We start from the raw sequence: 17,180 nt of genomic DNA on the forward strand, positions 1-17,180 counted from the left end.
AAGAAAATCGGCACGCTTTTATGAGGATACCCACTTATTTGAAATTCGGCCACGCTTTTTTACTGCCACGCTTGAAAAGCGTGGCGATAAAAGAAAATCGGCACGCTTTTACGAAGGTGGTCACTGTTTAAAAATTTGGCCACCTTTTTTTTGTCACGCTTAAAAAGCGTGGCCATAGAAAAAAACCGACACGCTTGAAAAGCGTGGCTATACCGTATTTATTTTGGCACCGTAAAAAAACGTGTCGATAGAGTTCCTCCCAAGGTTTAGAAAACCGGACCGGTCATCAAACCGCTCTAGTCACTGGTTCACTGATTTACTGGTCTAACCGGTTCAACCGGAAAAACCGTTTTAGAATAATAATAAATAAATTATAAATACACATCCTAAAATATAATTATAGTCTGATATCTTCGAAATTTAAAACACTACATAAAATATCATCAACCAAATATATATGATCTTATCAAAATCCAAACTCAAAAGTTAAATAGTAATAAAAACATATCTAAATATTAAATTTCAACATCATGGTTTATCAATCATCAAAATCCGTAAGAACTTGTTGCAAAATCCTTCCTTTCTTTCCTTGCTTCAGCAAGACCTTGACTCACAAACGTACCCTAAAGATGAATGATACATTTCAATTCCAATAAACCATGTGTCCTTTTCTTTTAATACCAGAAGTTATTGGTATCGATTATATTTATTTAATAAATAATAAAACACTTTCTAAAAGCTAAGTCCATGCAAGAAAACCTCTTTGACACTCAAGACTGCTCTACCTCTTGAATCACCATCTAGCTTTGTCAAGATTGCACCTGTTATTCCAATCTCAAGATTGAAAGTAGTCACCAAAGCTGTTCACAGAAAATCTCATAGTCAGGTAAAACAGTATTCCAAAACCAAAGAAAAAGATGATTAACACGTGACAGCCACAAATTTAGAATCAATTAATCAATGTGTTATTTTCATTTTATTTTATATAAATATAAAGTAAACCATATTTCATATTATCTGAAAATTAAAAATTCATTTCTGTACCCACTGCTTCTTGTCCTGTCATGGCATCCACAACTAGCAAAACACCAAAACAATACAAAATTGCAAAACACCAAAATTGCAAAGCAGCAAAACACCAAAATAATACAACATCAACATTAGGTGGAATCAGAACCATACATTCTAACATAGAAGATGAAAGCTTGAAAGTTGAAACAGAGAAGATGAAACAGAGGAGTCACTCACCTAGGTGCTGACGAAGCTAAGACCAGCGACGACGAAGGGAGAGGCCAGCGAAGACGAAGCGGCGGTGCTGAGGAGCAGGCGACGGCGATGGCGCTGCCAACCTGAGGACCGCGGGGACGCTGGGAGCTTGGGAATGCTTCAGAAGGGGCTAGGGTTTACCGTTCACATCTGGAGTGAGACTGAGATGAATGAACGGGGGAAGAAACCACGCGACGGTGGCGACTAGGCTAGGGTTTTCGAATGCTTCAGAGGGCTAGGGTTACTGGGTTAGTGAGAGTCTGAGACAGTGAGAGTGTGAGAGTGAGACTGCGATTTGGGAATGGGGAAGAAGGGGGGGTTCCGAGTGGTAACGGGTCGGGCGGGTCGGGTTTCAGTTTTTTACTTTGTAAAACAAGAAAAATGGCGCCGTTTTTTTTAGAAGAACCGACCGGTCACCGGTTCGGTTCAACTGACCGATTTTCAACTGATTCACCGATTTCTTTGCGGTTTTCTTCCCACCTTTAATATAGAAAGACCGAACCGCATACATTTCCGGTTCGTTATTAAACCGGTCGAACCGGCCAGTCCGGTCCGATTTTCAGAACCTTGGTTCCTCCCCTCAAATTTAGTTTCCCACCTATTTTTCCCGCACTTAACCTTTTTTTTTTGTAAGTTATCAAATTTTATCCTAAAAATGATAACAACAACACACACTAACTTAACATTGTTATCAAATTCACTTTTAACTAAAAATGATAACAGCGACACACTAACTAAAAATAATGAAACCCTAAAAATTCACTTTCAAACCCTAAAAGCTAAGGCGCCGTCGTTCATCCATCTTCTCGAACCCAGCCTTGGCGTCGTTCATCCATCTTCAGCGTTCAGCTTCATCTTCTCGAACCCAGCCTCTCTCTGTCGCGGTTCTGCTGTCCTTCTCTGTCGCGGTTCAGCGTTCGCCATTCCTCTTGCTGTCCTTCTCGCCGTTCTGGTCGTCGTGCTACTCGCCTTTCTCTGTCGCGGTTCTGCTCGGCTCTCTCTGTCGCGGTTCTGCTCGCTTCTCTGTCGTGGTTTTGCTCGCCGTGCTGCTCGAAGGTTAGTGCTCAGTTGTGCTCCATCTTCGTTTTTTTAGAAATAAATCAAGAAAATTGGATGCCTTTGGGTATAATCAATCAATCAAGAGCCACCGCCTCGACTTCAGTTCTCCGATCAGCCTCCGCGCTCACGCCAGAGCCCTCGCTCCTCTTCTCCAACTATTCCAACGCAGCTTGGCTTCCATGGGTACTCACTCCCACAATTTCGGAGTGTTTCTTTGCTTTCTCGAATTCTTGCCTTTTTTTTTGAAGTATTATTATCTTTCATTTAATTTGTGCTCAGATTCGCTTTTTCGCTCTTGTTTTTCATTTAATTTCAGTTATCACTGGGCCGCTTTAGACTCTGTCACTCGCATTTCCTTCCATTTTTTTCAACTTTTTAAAAACAATAAGTTAGAAAACTTATAAAATAAAGAATAAGGCGATATCTTTATGAAAACTGAAAACTATTTCAGAATCCAAACTTGTCCTAAACTGTGCATTTTTCATTTCCATTTCTTATATTCTGTTTCTCGTTCTTTTTATTTTTATTTTTTTTAGTGAGGATTTGAATATTTCATTTGTGCTTGAATGGATCGAGGAATTTTTGCCTTATAATTAATGTGTATTACAACTGTAGTCTCAAAGTTTCTGATAACTAGTGCTGAGTTATTTCTGTTCTAATTGGACGTTTCAGCCAGTGAAAATCTATTCAAGGGAAACCTGACAAGTCTCCCCAAGCCTGGAGGTGGCGAGTTTGGAAAATTCTATAGCCTTCCTTCTCTCAAAGATCCAAGAGTTGGTAAATTTTGCTTGTTTTGATTTCTTTCTTGTTTTATGCCATGTTTGTAGCTGAATTTCGGTTTAAAGATTGTTTTGATATTGGTGATCGGTGATTTCCTTACTGTTACCCTCTCTTCAGAATTGTGCATTTGTCTTCTGGTTTAGTCACTTGCTAAGATGTCCACTATTATTTGTCTTCTGGTTTAGTCACTTGCTAAGATGTCCTCTATTATTTGTGATCACAGACAAGTTGCCGTATTGTATCAGAATTCTCGAATCTGCCATTCGTAATTGTAACAATTTCCAAGTCAAGAAAGAGGATGTTGAGAAGATTATTGACTGGGAAAACACTTCCAAAGCAAGTTGAAATTCCTTTCAAGCCTGCGTGGGTCCTCTTGGAGGTACCTTGTTAACTTTTGGAATGTGGATTGTGTGAAATGGTTATAGTAGGGGATGGGTTATATAAGTGGTAACTAATAAGTGATTTGTTTTATTCTTTTTGCCTAGGATTTTACTGGAGTCCCAGCTGTTGTTGACCTAGATTGCATGCGTGATGCAATGAATAAGCTTGGCAGTGATTCTAATAAGATTAATCCTCTGGTATGGTGTCTTGTACATGTGCTTTGGCTTTCTATGAAGTTATTCATTATATTCACCAAAGTGATTACATAACTTTATCTATACATATGGAATTTTAAGTCTTTTTGTAGCTCAGGATTACTTCTCTGATATGTCATCCTTTTTTTTCCGACACAACAAAAGAGCAAAAAAATAAAAAAATTGAATCTCATGTATTACTATACTAAAATGTAGCTTTGCTACTGTAATTTTGTCTTATATCTTGCTGAGACCATTTTTGGCTTCTATATGAGGTACTTTGCTAAAAAAATTCTGCAATTGATATTCAATTAATATATAGTCCTGGAAAGCTACTCTTGATAAATATATATATATATATATATATATATATATATATATATATATATTGTTTTTTGTTTTTGCTTTTGTACAGGGACCTCTTATTCCCCACCTATCAGCTTAAATTTTTGGGATAAACGGTTTTATGACACTTCGTTTTTTTGGTTTAATGTATTCAGTTGCTTTTCTTTGCATACTTTATCTTTTGAATATATTCTCTGCTGTCTCTTTAACTGAATGGTTCTATTTTAAGTTTTTTGAAACCATTTAGAAGGACTTAGATTGTGATTTGTCTATATGATTTACAATAGGATCCTGTAGCTGTTGTTGATCCATGTAGCTAACTCCCTCTTTCAGTAAAAGACTTTGTGGACATTGTTGTATTTGCATGCAATATGAATCTGCTATTGCTGTTCCCTTTTTAAGGCTTTACTGTCAAGTTCAGTCGATTTTGGTTATATAGCTCAGCTTCTGTTTGAAGAAAAATTCTGCACTATGTTTGCAGCTCAGTCGGTTTTGTAGCCCATATTTGTTTTCGGAATTTTAATAGCCCTTCTCTTGTGACAGGTTGGCCCAGGTTCTTTACTTCAAGCCCCTTTGGATGATGATGCTAGTAGAGGCACGTGAGTATGGCTGCTTAGACACAATGATTGATTAAACAGCTACCATACAAGTTGTTTAAGTGTGAAACCAAAGAAACTCTAGACTTAATCCAGTTTGTTGTTTCTATCTTTTAAACAACCTTTGCAGGGTGACAAAGCATCTTTGAGACACACAGAGATGCCCAATAGATTTGATAACTCCACCTGATGATTGTCATGTCAATTATACACTATCCTTCTCTCTTCAAGTAAGATTTGTTAAGTAATAGATTTTATTTTGAGTAGTTATTGTTGGAACCAATTTTTTCTCGCCCACATAATTTCTGAAAAACTTAGGGCTTATAATAAATACTCAAAAGAGTATTAGTTTTCGCTCATGCTGTAATGCTCAGTGTGTATCTATATATGTATACTGTCGTTGTAAGAATATCAGAACTTTCTATCATTGTTATCATAATCATCAATTCAAATTACTCCTTCGATGATTATCACCTTTTGTTAGGCATGGTTATTGTCATTGGGTCTTGCACAGGAAATGGTATTGTTAAATTAGAATCTTATTGTGCTACTCTCTGTTTTTGAAGATTTGTCATGTTGAGGATCTTCTTGTAAATGGCATTATGAAAGGAAGCATAGTTCACATTCACAGGGCAAGAACTGTGATTGTTGGCACTGATGGTGTGATTACTGCATCAGAATTAGGTAATAGAAAAGTTCTTCAAGCCTTTCTTTGGCTGCTTTCTTCTCTTCCAAATTTCTTATTACAAAATAATTATAGTGTAGTTTTGGGATTCTGACTAGACTGAGACCTTTTTCAGGTTGCACTGAAGGTATTGGAAAGGGAAACTTTTTGAATGGAGCTGGTGGTGGTGTTGGACATGGTGGAAGAGGAGGGTCTGGATATAATGGGAGAGTGAGCATTGGTGGTGATGACTATGGAAATGCTATTTTTCCGTGTGGAGGTGGAATGATTGATAAATAGTTTTGAATACCTTTAACTTGAATTATTCAAGAAGGGATTCTCTTTTTATGTTTTTGGACTATTGAGGTGGATGTGGATAGCTGCAAATGCTATATCATTGTGTTTATACTTTATAGTCCTTATACAAAGGAAATGATCTATTTTTATAATTTTCAGTTGATATTCAATGATTTTTTGTCAATGTTTTTTTATTGTTTTTGGAGTGTATTAGAATGTGTAAAAGCACATGCCAATTTTTTTTTAATGATAGGGATATAGCCACGCTTTAAAAGCGTGGCAATAGGTCCATGTTTCTTCAACACGCTTCAAAAAGTGTGCTGATAGGTTAATACATAAGCGTAGCAAGAGTTGAAAGCGTGGCAAAAGAAAGCGTGCCAATAGATTCACAAAAGCGTGCCGATAGAGCAACCGGTACGCTGGCAGATGTGATTCTTTCAAAAGCGTGCCGATAACTCAAAGCGTGGCGAAAAGTGTGGCAGAAAGCTTATTTTCTTGTAGTGATGTCTGGGATAGATGTTGCATGAATTCTCAGATGATATTTTGTATCAACAAAGAACTGTGATGACATGAGGAGTGTGTTTTTATTAATTACAATTATAAAAGTCATTCATTATTGATCATTTTTATTTTGGTTGAATTTTTACAGTATCATATAATATGCAGAGTTAACTATGTCAGATGATGAGATTAAGCAGTTGTTCTTAATAGATATAAATAAGATCTTACATTTCTATGGTAAAACCTTGAAAGACTATCCTCATATGCGTTTAACAACTGAAAATGATAGTTCTTTGTTAACTGAAAGGGTTATCAAGGAAGAGCTAAACTTTAACAGAGATGAGTTAAAGAAAAATGCCTCGAACCTGAATAGAAACATGCATTTGATAAAATTGTTACAACTGTGTATTGTGATGAAGGGGTTTTTTCTTTGTGTATGGTCGTGGGGGTACTGAAAAAATATTTTTTTGGAACCTTATGTCCACTGAGATTCGCTTAAGGGGTGATATTGTGTTAAACATTACTTTAAGTGGTATTGCATCTTTACTTCTTCCCAATGGAAGAACGACACACTCATGGTTCAAAATACTGCTGAATATAACTGAGGATTCTGTATGTAACATCAAACCTGGTTCCCCTCAAGAAATGCTGTTGTTGAAAGCCAAACTTATAATTTGGGATGAGGCTCCAATGGTTAGTATGTACTGCTATGAAGCGCTTGATAAATACTTTGGTGATATCATGAGGTTTTCTCCAACATAAAACAAAGATTTGTCCTTTGGAGGAAGAGTAGTTGTACTAGGTGGAGACTTTAGGCAAATCCTTCCTGTCATTCTATGAGGATCTAGACAAGATATTATTCATTCAACCATGAATTTATCTAACCTTTGAAAGTTTTGTCAGGTGCTCAAACCAATAAAAAAATATGAGACTTTTTGTAGGGACAATTTCAGAACATGATGAGACAGAGCAATTTGGTGAGTGGTTATTGAAAGTTGGTGACGGTCTAATAGGTGACAATATAAATGTTGAATCTGAGATATGTCTTCCAGATGATATTGTTATTCCTTCTTCGGACCAGACATTTGATGAGTTATCATTCCTGGAGGGAAAAAAATTATATCTTAGTTCAGATTCAATTTGTATGGATGAAGAGAATATGGAGAGTCAACTTGATCTTTATGGTCCTGAATAACTGAATAGCATAAATTGCTTTGGTTGGCCTCCACATAAAATTAATACTCAAAGTTGGTGTTTCGGTGATATTACTAAGGAATATTGACCAATTCAGTAGTCTTTATAATGGTACAAGGCTACAAGTTAGGAAGCTTAAAATCATGTCATAGAATGTGAAGTCTTAACAGGTAACAACGTTGGTCATATTGCTTTGATTCTAAGAATCAATATGGTACCAATAAATGAAACCGTGCCAGTTAGATTTTAACAAAGACAGTCCCCTATAATAGTATCATTTGCCATGACAATTAATAAGTTTTAGGGACAAACTTTATCTCATGTTGAATTGTACTGGCCTAAATCAGTTTTTACACATAGCCAACTATATGTGGCACTTTCAAGAGTTAAGAGAAAGAAAAATTTAAAAGTTTTACTTATGAATCACATAAGAATGTCTACAAATTTAACCATCAATATTGTTTATAGAAAAACTTTTAAAAAAAAATAGGATTCTAACATAAATATTTTAATTTTATTTTAAATTTTGTATTAAAATTAATATATAATTATTTTACTAAAAAAATATAAAATAATAATTACTCACTGTTTTTAAGTTAAACTTTAATTTTAATAATAATTTTATAAATTTTTTAAAATAATAATTATTTTGTGTGTTTTTTCTTAAAATATCCAAACATATAAATATTTTTTTTATTTTTATAAATTTTTTTATATGGGGCACAGGTTCATACACTAATTTTTTTAATTATCAAGAATAATATGAGCTGCAGTTCAAATTAGGAATCATTATTACATTATAAATTTATGATACTGTGAAGCATTGAACTTGTGAAAATATTGCAAGTCGAATTTGTATTTTTTGGAAAAAGGTAAACCTGGCGATAATTTGAAAAAAAAAAAATATTATGTGTATAGTAAAAATTAATTATTATATATTTGTGTATAAGTAGGAGTGGCAATGGGTAGGATAGGGTAGGGTTTGGATCAAACCCTAACCCTACCCGCGAGTTGAGATTTTTATATAAACTCAACCCTATCCTACCCGCAGGTTGAGAATATCTCAACTCTAACCTTACCCGCTCTTAACCCGCGAGTATCCGACCCTATCCGCGGGTTACAAAAAATATACATTATTATATAACTTGATGATAATTTAAAATAGAACTGGTTTTTATGTAAAAAAAAATATTAAGTTATCAATTAATAATTTTCTTTTAATGGTTAAGGATCTTTTGCATTTAGTGAGAGGTCATTGATTCAACATTCACTTAAAACATATTTTTATATAAGTATATAACATAAATATATATAGAGTGCGGGTTGGTCGGGTAGGGTTGAGGCTCAACCCACACCCTACCCGACCCGCACAAGAACCCTACCCGCACCCTACCCTACCCGCTGCGGATCGGGTTGGTAACCCTATCTGATCAGATGGGGTCGAGTTGGGTACCCGTGGTACATATTGCCACCTCTATGTATAAGTACATATATTATTTAATTTATTTTTAATTTAATATTCTAATATGTATTTTATATGGATATCTGATTTAATAATAAAATTTTTTGTGTACATATATTTTAAAGTTGCAACGATATTTTTTGTATGCTGAAAAAAAAAGGTAAAAATCACCAAATTAGTCACTTATATCAATTACATATTAAATTTAAAGTATAAAATATATATTGAAAATGAATTAAACAACGTATATATTTATACACAAACATATAATAACTGACTTAATGACTAAATTTTAGTGTATACATAGTTTTATTGTATAATATACAATAAAATTTTACCAGTTACTCATAGTTATCAATTAACTTACTTTATTAATAACATCTTACATGTCAAAATCATAATTACTCATGTTTGGTTGGTAGAGAAAGGTAAAAGAGAAATTGAGAAAAAAAAAAAAATACAAAACTTTTATTATAAAATATATATAAAAATTTGCAATTTCTCTCCCCTCCACCCTATTTTTCCTCCGCTTCTATCCAACCAAACATACCCTAAAAATATGAAATCCGAAAAGAAATCGCAAAATTAGAGCGTCTAAAATTTTATTATTTAAAAAAATCTATTAAAATCTCATGCTAACAAGTTTTGCTTAAAATGTTGGACATAGATAATAAATGTCTGAAGTTCTATATATTTTAAAACAACAATAATATTTGAAAAAAAATAAAAAATCAGTCTACATAATTCAATATTCAGTAATGGGTATTAGACATAAAAAAAATTGACGTTCACTAAAGGATTCTTTTTAAATAAACAAAGAAACGCATGCACGCACAGAGAGAGGAAGCATTCAAGTGTTTCAGGGCACTTTTCTTAAATTCAGTATGCTAGGTACGGTTACGTTCCAAGTTTTCTTTTGTTGTGGAGTAACGCAGGAAATGACCCATGTGTTCTTGAAAGGTAAACGAAAAATGACAGTAAAAAGTAGCTTAAAAATTGTTGAGTAGTCATGTCAGAGTCTGAGTTTTCATGGAAACGAAGAAGCAGCTCGGCGTTAAGTATATTAGAAGAGGTCGGTATTGTGTATTCTGCGGTAGGGAGTAATAAAGTGCAAAATTACATCTCTGGCGCGATTCAGAGCACATGACGGTCTGTGTCGATGTGCATCATATGAAGTAACGATCCACATGTAAATTTTTCCTAGGGTTGACCTGCTGTGGTTCATCCCTGTTCAAGAAAGGAGATTTTGTGATCGCAAACTGACTGGTCATTGTGCTGCTATTTAGATGCGCATTGGTGGTTGTTAGATTCTTGACGTCCGTTAGTACGCTGCGTAGGTGCATATTGCCACTGAAGGGGGTATTAAGATATGTTAAGGCTATTTTTATGGTGGTGTCCATGAATGTAAGCGTTAGTTTGTATAGGGAAAATCGTGTGTGGCCCGTAGTATTGTTTGATTGTTTGATTTTGTTGAGGTATATTAATTTTAATTTTCTTGTGAAAATAACCCAAACAAGAAATAGAGTGTTGAGCTAGCAGCCAGATTTAGCACGTTGTTGCGGTGACACTTGTCACGGTCGCAGCGAGTTGGTGGCGTCTTTGGAGAGATAGCTCGCCTCAGAGTCGCCGATCTTGACGCAATAGCATCGTCCCATCCTGAAGTTCCAGCAGCGCCTCAGCCCCTTCCTCATCAATGGCGCCCTTTCCGTCAATTTGAGAAGGAGGGGGTAGTTAGTCATTTCATTGTTTTTTTTTTTAATAGGATTTTTAAGGTAGTGTTTGTTTTAAGGTATTGGGACAGAAATGGAGAAATTGAAATTTAGTATCATGTTTTAGTTTCTCCCAAAATTTCAATATTTTAGTATTTTAAAAAAATAAGGACATAGAGAACTAAAATTTTTGGAAACCAAGACTAAAATTTTAATGGAAAAAGTTTGGTAACCAAAATTTTTCAGCCATAATCAGCCAAAATTTTCCATATTTTACTTCATTTATATCACTTAATAACAGTTTTATTTTTTACTTCACTCTCTTATCATTCTACTTATCACCGTTCATTCTACTTATCACCGTTCTTATCAAATTTGCTAATTAATGATATTAATTAGAAAATCATATCCCTTTTTATTAGGTACTGTTGTAATCAATACTTAATATTCTTTTTTATAATTTAATTTTTATATATAAAAATACAATAAAGATTAATAATAATTATATTTTAAGAACGGTAATTATAATGATTTATTTTAATTCACGTATATTTCTAAATTTTACTATAATTAGATTTGAAAAAAAAGTCAAATACCTAAATTAATTTATTCAATTGACAAATTTATTCATAACATCCACAAGTTCATACACATAACATCCATAATTAAGTAAGATACACATAACATCCAAAATTTTATATTAATAACATCCATAATTTCATACTCATAACATTCATAATTTCATACATATAATATTTATAATTAACAAATTTTTACAATTAATATTACCAAATTTTAAACTATGTGTCTTGTTATATATTTCAAATTATCTTACATGTACATCAAAGGGTCATAATTTTAATATTTTTTATTTACTATTCATATGTATATTTATTTATTGATTTTAATACGACGAGTTAATAATTATTTTTTAAATTTTATTTTTTTATTTTATTTTTTTTATTTTATAATAGCCTATATGTAAAATATGAGTTGTATACTAAAAGTTGTTAAATTCTCTAATTTAACATCCATATTTTTATAAGTATAATATTTATAATTTTATATATATAATATCTATAATCAATAAATTGGTGCTAATTTATTATTATTTATTATTTTATTTTGCAGGTCATGAACCAACAATTTTAGATATTTTTAATTTTCAATAAATAAAAATTGATCAAATTTAAAATATTTTATTTTTTATAAAATGTATCGAGGTGATTTGAGTTTTTTTATTTGAAAGAAAAAAATTATACAATTATAAATACATGTAATAATAATGAAAGAGAAATTTTTACAATCTGATTCACATTAAATTTGGAATTAACTTTTTGTATAATTAAATAAGGAAAGATAATTAATGATAGAAAGAAATTAATTGCGTCAATTAAATTAGGAGAGTGATTCACACTCTCTTATCAACGCAAATACTATTAGTCATATACCTTTATTTATTATCTATAATATTTTGGTTACGTAGCATTGCCCAATTTTAATAATATTTTATATCTAAAATATCTCTATTTTAATTAATTAATTTTAATTTTATTTTTTGTATAAATTAAATTAAAATTTTATTTTTATTTCAGTTTTTATCTTCAACTATACATCAAATACAATACTAAAATTTATTTTAATCTTTATCTCTCGGTCTCTATCCCTTAAATTCAGTCTTTATCTCTCATTCAAATGTATCTAATTGTTTCAGATGAGACATAAATGTGTTAGATTAGTATTGGATCAGTCTAGTTGGGTGTTCTTCTGATGCGAGTTGAGTTATCAAGCCCAAACGAAGATCACAAGAAAAAAATAGTGTTGAGCATATCCGCATATGAAGGCAGAGTTGTGCCTAATTTAGGGGTGGAGCTTCATGCAACAAAAGGAGGACAATAATCTCACAAATTTTTATTTTTTATAAATTATATATAAATTTTAATTTAATCTCTTTTAAAAATTTTAATGTATTCTTTTTTTATTGTAGAATTAATTTTTGGTCCCTTCCTAAAATTTAATCTAATTATGTCCCTGATCTAGTCAATATAGCACTAGCATTATGCCATTTAATCTTATTGGAGTTTGTTTAATATATAAATTATTTATTCTATTATTTTAACGCTATGGGCTTACGAGAGCTTTTATTATAATATTTATTTGAATTTTATTTAGTGTTTTTCTATTATATAATTTTAAGTATTAGAAGACTATATATTTTATTTTGAAATTGACGTTTTAGAATATTAAATATAATACTCTCTTGCATAATAAGAATAAATTATCATTTGTACCCATAAATTTTATAAATGTTAATAAAAATATCTATAAAAAAATTAATATTATATTCATAAAAGATAAATTTTGTGTGGCAAAAATAATAAAATTATAATTTTTTGTTGACTTTTTAATAAAATTCTTAAATTATTCTTTTTTTTATTTGCTTCTCCAAATTTTTATAATACTCACTGGTGTCACCAACACCTTTTTGATTACCACTACTTCTCATCATCTTCTTCACTGTCTCGACTCACCGTCACCGTTACCGGCTCACCGCCACTAGAGCACTTCACAAGAACTAGAAGCTCGACACGTTCTACTACGTGGAGTTTGTCAGAATCAACATTGGTGGATACATGATCAAATAAGTAATAAAAAAATCCAACTAATAATAAAAAAATAAAAAAATATTAGATAAATTTTTATCGAATAAGATATAAAAAGAATAATTTTATTTCTAACTTTTAAATTTAAATTTTATATTAGATGAGCTTTTGCAACAAATTTTTTCTTTTTTATAGTCATTAATTTTTTTAGTGTGAATCATTATTCATAACCAAATTCGCAAACTAAATAATTAGAAGACTAGTCATTCGCATATACTTTTATTTTCATATTTTAAAACGTAAAAATATTAAAAATGAAAAAAATGTAACTAACAAATAATCAATAATCAATCAATCGGACAATATTAGATAGATATTACAAAATTTTTTTGGATTTAGAACAAAATAAATTGATGTTTTGATCCTCAATAGGTTTTTTTCTTTAAAATTTTTTAAATATTATTTTCGTTAGATAGATTGATTCTTATATTATTTTGAAGAGGGACTAATTTATTTTAGAGTGTCTCTTTTAAAGATATAATTAATGGGCATGCTTCCAAAATGTGACGGTAACAAAAAACTAGCCACACTTTAAAAGTATGTATGTCTTTTTCTATGGCCACACTTTGGTAAGTGTGATATATAAAATGTGGTCAAAATTCTAGTCAATCACCCTTATAAAAACGTGGTCGTTGACTATTTTAAGTCATGCTTTTAAAGTTTGGCAGGAAAAAAACATAGCGACAGGACTAATTATTTATTGTAGTGAATAAGATCTCTCGTAGTATTTAGTGGATATTCTCTTATGCTCAAGCTCAAGTTAAGGAAGAACAAAAATATTACATGTACATTAAAAATTACTTACTAAATCAATTATAATGTATTTATATAAACATATATATTAATTTATTTATTTTTAATGTGTATTTTTTATTTTAACATGTATTTTATATTAATGCCTAATTGAATAACTAATTTTTTGTGTACATGTAATACGACTGATATAGAAATGTTTATTCCTTCATCATGGTGGAAAAAAAATCTATACTTTACGTTATCTTACAATGTAATAGATTTTTGAATAAATACCTAAACCGATTTCCAAAAAATTTAGGAATTGATGTTTTGATCCTTAATAATTTTTTTAATTTGTAAATATTATTTTTATTAGATAAATTGGTTCTTATATCATTGTAAAGAGAGACTAATTTATTTTAGGTTTAATTATTCTGTACGTATTTGTAGTTTTACCGAATTTTTAATTAAATCCTTATACTTTTTTGTTTTTTAATTGGATTCCTATAGGTTAATTTTTTTTTCATTTAAGTTCCTGCCGTAAGAATATCGTTTAAGATAACAGAATATTCTATTTAAAAATTGAATATTCTTCTGTTTGGATTAGATATGCTAATTGGACTTATATCTATTTTTTTAAAATACCCAAAAAATCCTTAACATTTTGTCCTAAAGAAAAAAAAGCCCTAGCCAGCCCCTAATTTGCTCTCTAAAAATCGTGCATTTCTCCCCCGTTGGTTGATGGGAGAAAATCGTCGGTAAAGAATTTTACAAAAATAATCGCGTTGCAAGTATAGATCTAAACCGACAATTAAACCTCAATCAAATTTAATTTGTTTGTCACTAAAGCAAACCCAATAAAAATAATCGAAGTATTAAACTTCGGGTCGTCTCTTAAGAAATTGCAGGGAATTGTACTTATTATTGGTTATGAGATTGTATCTTTTCGGGTTTTGAAATAAGGAACAAGAAAGTTAAATGACAAGAAAATAAACTAATAATTAAGAAAAGTCCTAACAAGAATTGAGGATTGGAATTCCTATCCCCATTATCATAGTCACTTGTGATGGTAATTGCCTTTTGCTCTCACTTAGTTAACCTCTAACAATTGAAGGTAAGTCAAGTGAGAAAATCAACTTGAGTTCACAAGTCCTAATCAAAGACTAGAGTTAGTGAAGCTCAAGCCAACTAGCAAGTTTCAATCACCAACCCCCGACAAGAGACTTTGACAATTCAAGAGTCTCTAATTACTCAATCTAAGCTAAGAACATAAAAAGCTAATTTAAAATCCAACCAAGCATTTTATCAAATACTTGGAAGGCACAAAACAAAAGCATAGAAAAGCAACAAGAGAATGTAAATACTAAAACCAACAATTGCAAAATCAATGATAACAATTAATGGAAGAAGTAATAAACATGAAATACCTCAAATTGTATTAAAAGGAAAATCAAATCTAACATGAGAATTCATAAACTAAATTGGTAACATAAAGTAATCAACAAGGGAAATAAATAAACTAGAATGCTAGAACAATTAAAAGTAGAAGAGAAACTAAATTGAAATAAGATAGAATTCATAAATTGAAAAGGAATGAAACTAAGAACCCTAAAACCTAGAGAGATTAGAGAGCCTCTCTCTCTAGAAAACTACATTTGAAACCTAAAATTATGTGAATGAAAGTGTGTCTTCTTGATTTCCCCACTCTGCAGCCTCTATTATGTGTTTTCGGGCTTGGAACTGGGCCAAAAACAGCCCAGAAATCACCCCCAATGTCTTCTGTGTAATGCAGCACGTGACGCACTGTCACGCGTATGCGTCATGTCACGCATACGCGTCGCTGCCAGCTTCTCAAAACATCATTTTCTTGCGTTCCTTCCACTTTTGCATGCTTCCTTTCCGTCCTCTAAGCCACCTGCCCTATAAATCCTAAAAATACTCAGCAAACATATCACGGCATCGAATGGTAATAAGGGGGATTAAAATTAGCAAATTTAAGGCCAAAGAAGCATGTTTTCAATCATAGTACAAAATTAGGAAGGAAAATGTAAAACATGCGAATTATATGAACAAGTGTGAGAATAATAGATAAAATCTACTAAATTAAGCACAAGATAAATCCTAAAAATGGGGTTTATCATCGGTCCGTCGTCTTCATCCATAGACGTTGTCGTATTCATCCATAGCCGTCGGTTCGTCTGTCTTCATCCATAGCTTCTGTCGGTCTGCCGGTCTTTGAAGATCTGCACTGATTGATCCGTCGAAGCCCTGTCCACCACTCGGCGTGCCTCACCTCACTTCGCCACCCAAAAAAGTGAGACCGGAATTTGCAACCATCGGATCTAGAAACTAGAAAGGGCAAAGTTTTGGTCTGAACTCAACTGAGCTGTGTGTTGGTGATGGGACCCACACCCTCTCATGCACTGTGGACCATACGAACACGATTCTCATTTTCCAGTGATATCATGAAATGAAGAAGAAGCCGCACACTCACACCCCCAACACACACAAAAGAGAAGAATGAATTAAAAAGAAAAGAAAAGAGTCTTCTTCAACTCTACACCAATTTGAATCTTGTGTTAACATTTGAAAAAAGAAAAATTTGGTGATTGGAGATGATGGGTTCAGGTACCAATTTGGTGAATCTCGCATGATGTATGAGATTGAATCCATGATTGACATAGAACAGGTAAAAATTTTACCTCTTCAAACCCCCTCCTTTTCTGAGTTGATTTATTAAGCTTTTTTCTGTGTTGTGATTTGTGAACATGAGTTTGAGTTTTTGATATTCTACTCAACTTTTGTGAAAATTAGTTCTATACTATGTATTATTTGGTCATGGTTCTTAGATTGTTGTTCTGATCCAATCCTCCTTGAGGCATATAAGAAATGAGGACAGCTATAATTTTGGTTCTTTTGTAGGCTTCTATATCAAATGATGCAAATGCTGCATCCTTTTCTTAGAATAAATCTGTGACTTGGCTATAAATTTCAATCAGATGTAGAATTGGTATATAGGTATTGAACAATGTATATACTGCCTTTTCATTTCATTTGTTTGTAAGATGAGTATGTGGTTGAGACTTTTTTATAGGTCAGTATTCCATATATCATATACTTCGGGTTCATGAATCTGCATATATCATATAATTCAAGTTGATGATATTATTCTTTGCCTAATTAGTAGTTTAGTTTATATCTAAGTTGTGGTTTTGTTTATTTTTCTTGTTTATCTGTTGGTGATTTAGATTTTAATTTTTTATTGTTTATGATAGCCAGAACATCATGCTAATGACCCTGAATCCGAGCCTGTTATGCTTGATGCAATCCCCAC

At 32.1% G+C, this 17,180-nt stretch overlaps 1 protein-coding gene across 3 annotated transcripts; it reads left to right on the top strand.

The window, feature by feature from the left end:
- Positions 1-1,975: 1,975 nt before the first annotated feature.
- LOC107619401 (aconitate hydratase, cytoplasmic-like) lies at positions 1,976-5,766 on the top strand. Of its 3 annotated transcripts, none has more exons than XM_088497882.1 (8): positions 1,976-2,508; positions 2,998-3,102; positions 3,329-3,484; positions 3,591-3,683; positions 4,569-4,624; positions 4,752-4,851; positions 5,188-5,305; positions 5,422-5,766. In XM_088497882.1, exons 3-6 carry the CDS (start codon positions 3,404-3,406, stop codon positions 4,768-4,770), a joined length of 249 nt encoding a protein of 82 aa, XP_088354008.1. In that variant the 5' UTR covers positions 1,976-2,508; positions 2,998-3,102; positions 3,329-3,403; the 3' UTR covers positions 4,771-4,851; positions 5,188-5,305; positions 5,422-5,766. The 3 variants fall into 3 exon arrangements, with proteins under 3 accessions (XP_088354008.1, XP_088354010.1, XP_088354009.1); XM_088497884.1 differs by having other exon boundaries at positions 1,990-2,508; positions 4,569-4,620; XM_088497883.1 differs by having other exon boundaries at positions 2,075-2,322.
- Positions 5,767-17,180: the final 11,414 nt, after the last annotated feature.

Source organism: Arachis ipaensis, chromosome B9 (genome assembly GCF_059453495.1).
Source record: "Arachis ipaensis isolate K30076 ecotype BB chromosome B9, ASM5945349v1, whole genome shotgun sequence".
NCBI lineage: Eukaryota > Viridiplantae > Streptophyta > Magnoliopsida > Fabales > Fabaceae > Arachis > Arachis ipaensis.

Bases quoted from the DNA above. Each gene is read 5' to 3' on its own strand.
- LOC107619401 (XM_088497882.1), top strand. From the start codon at position 3,404: ATGTTGAGAAGATTATTGACTGGGAAAACACTTCCAAAGCAAGTTGAA. The intron at 3,485-3,590 runs GTACCTTGTTAA...CTTTTTGCCTAG, and splicing joins CTGCGTGGGTCCTCTTGGAG to GATTTTACTGGAGTCCCAGC. The intron at 3,684-4,568 runs GTATGGTGTCTT...CTCTTGTGACAG, and splicing joins CTAATAAGATTAATCCTCTG to GTTGGCCCAGGTTCTTTACT.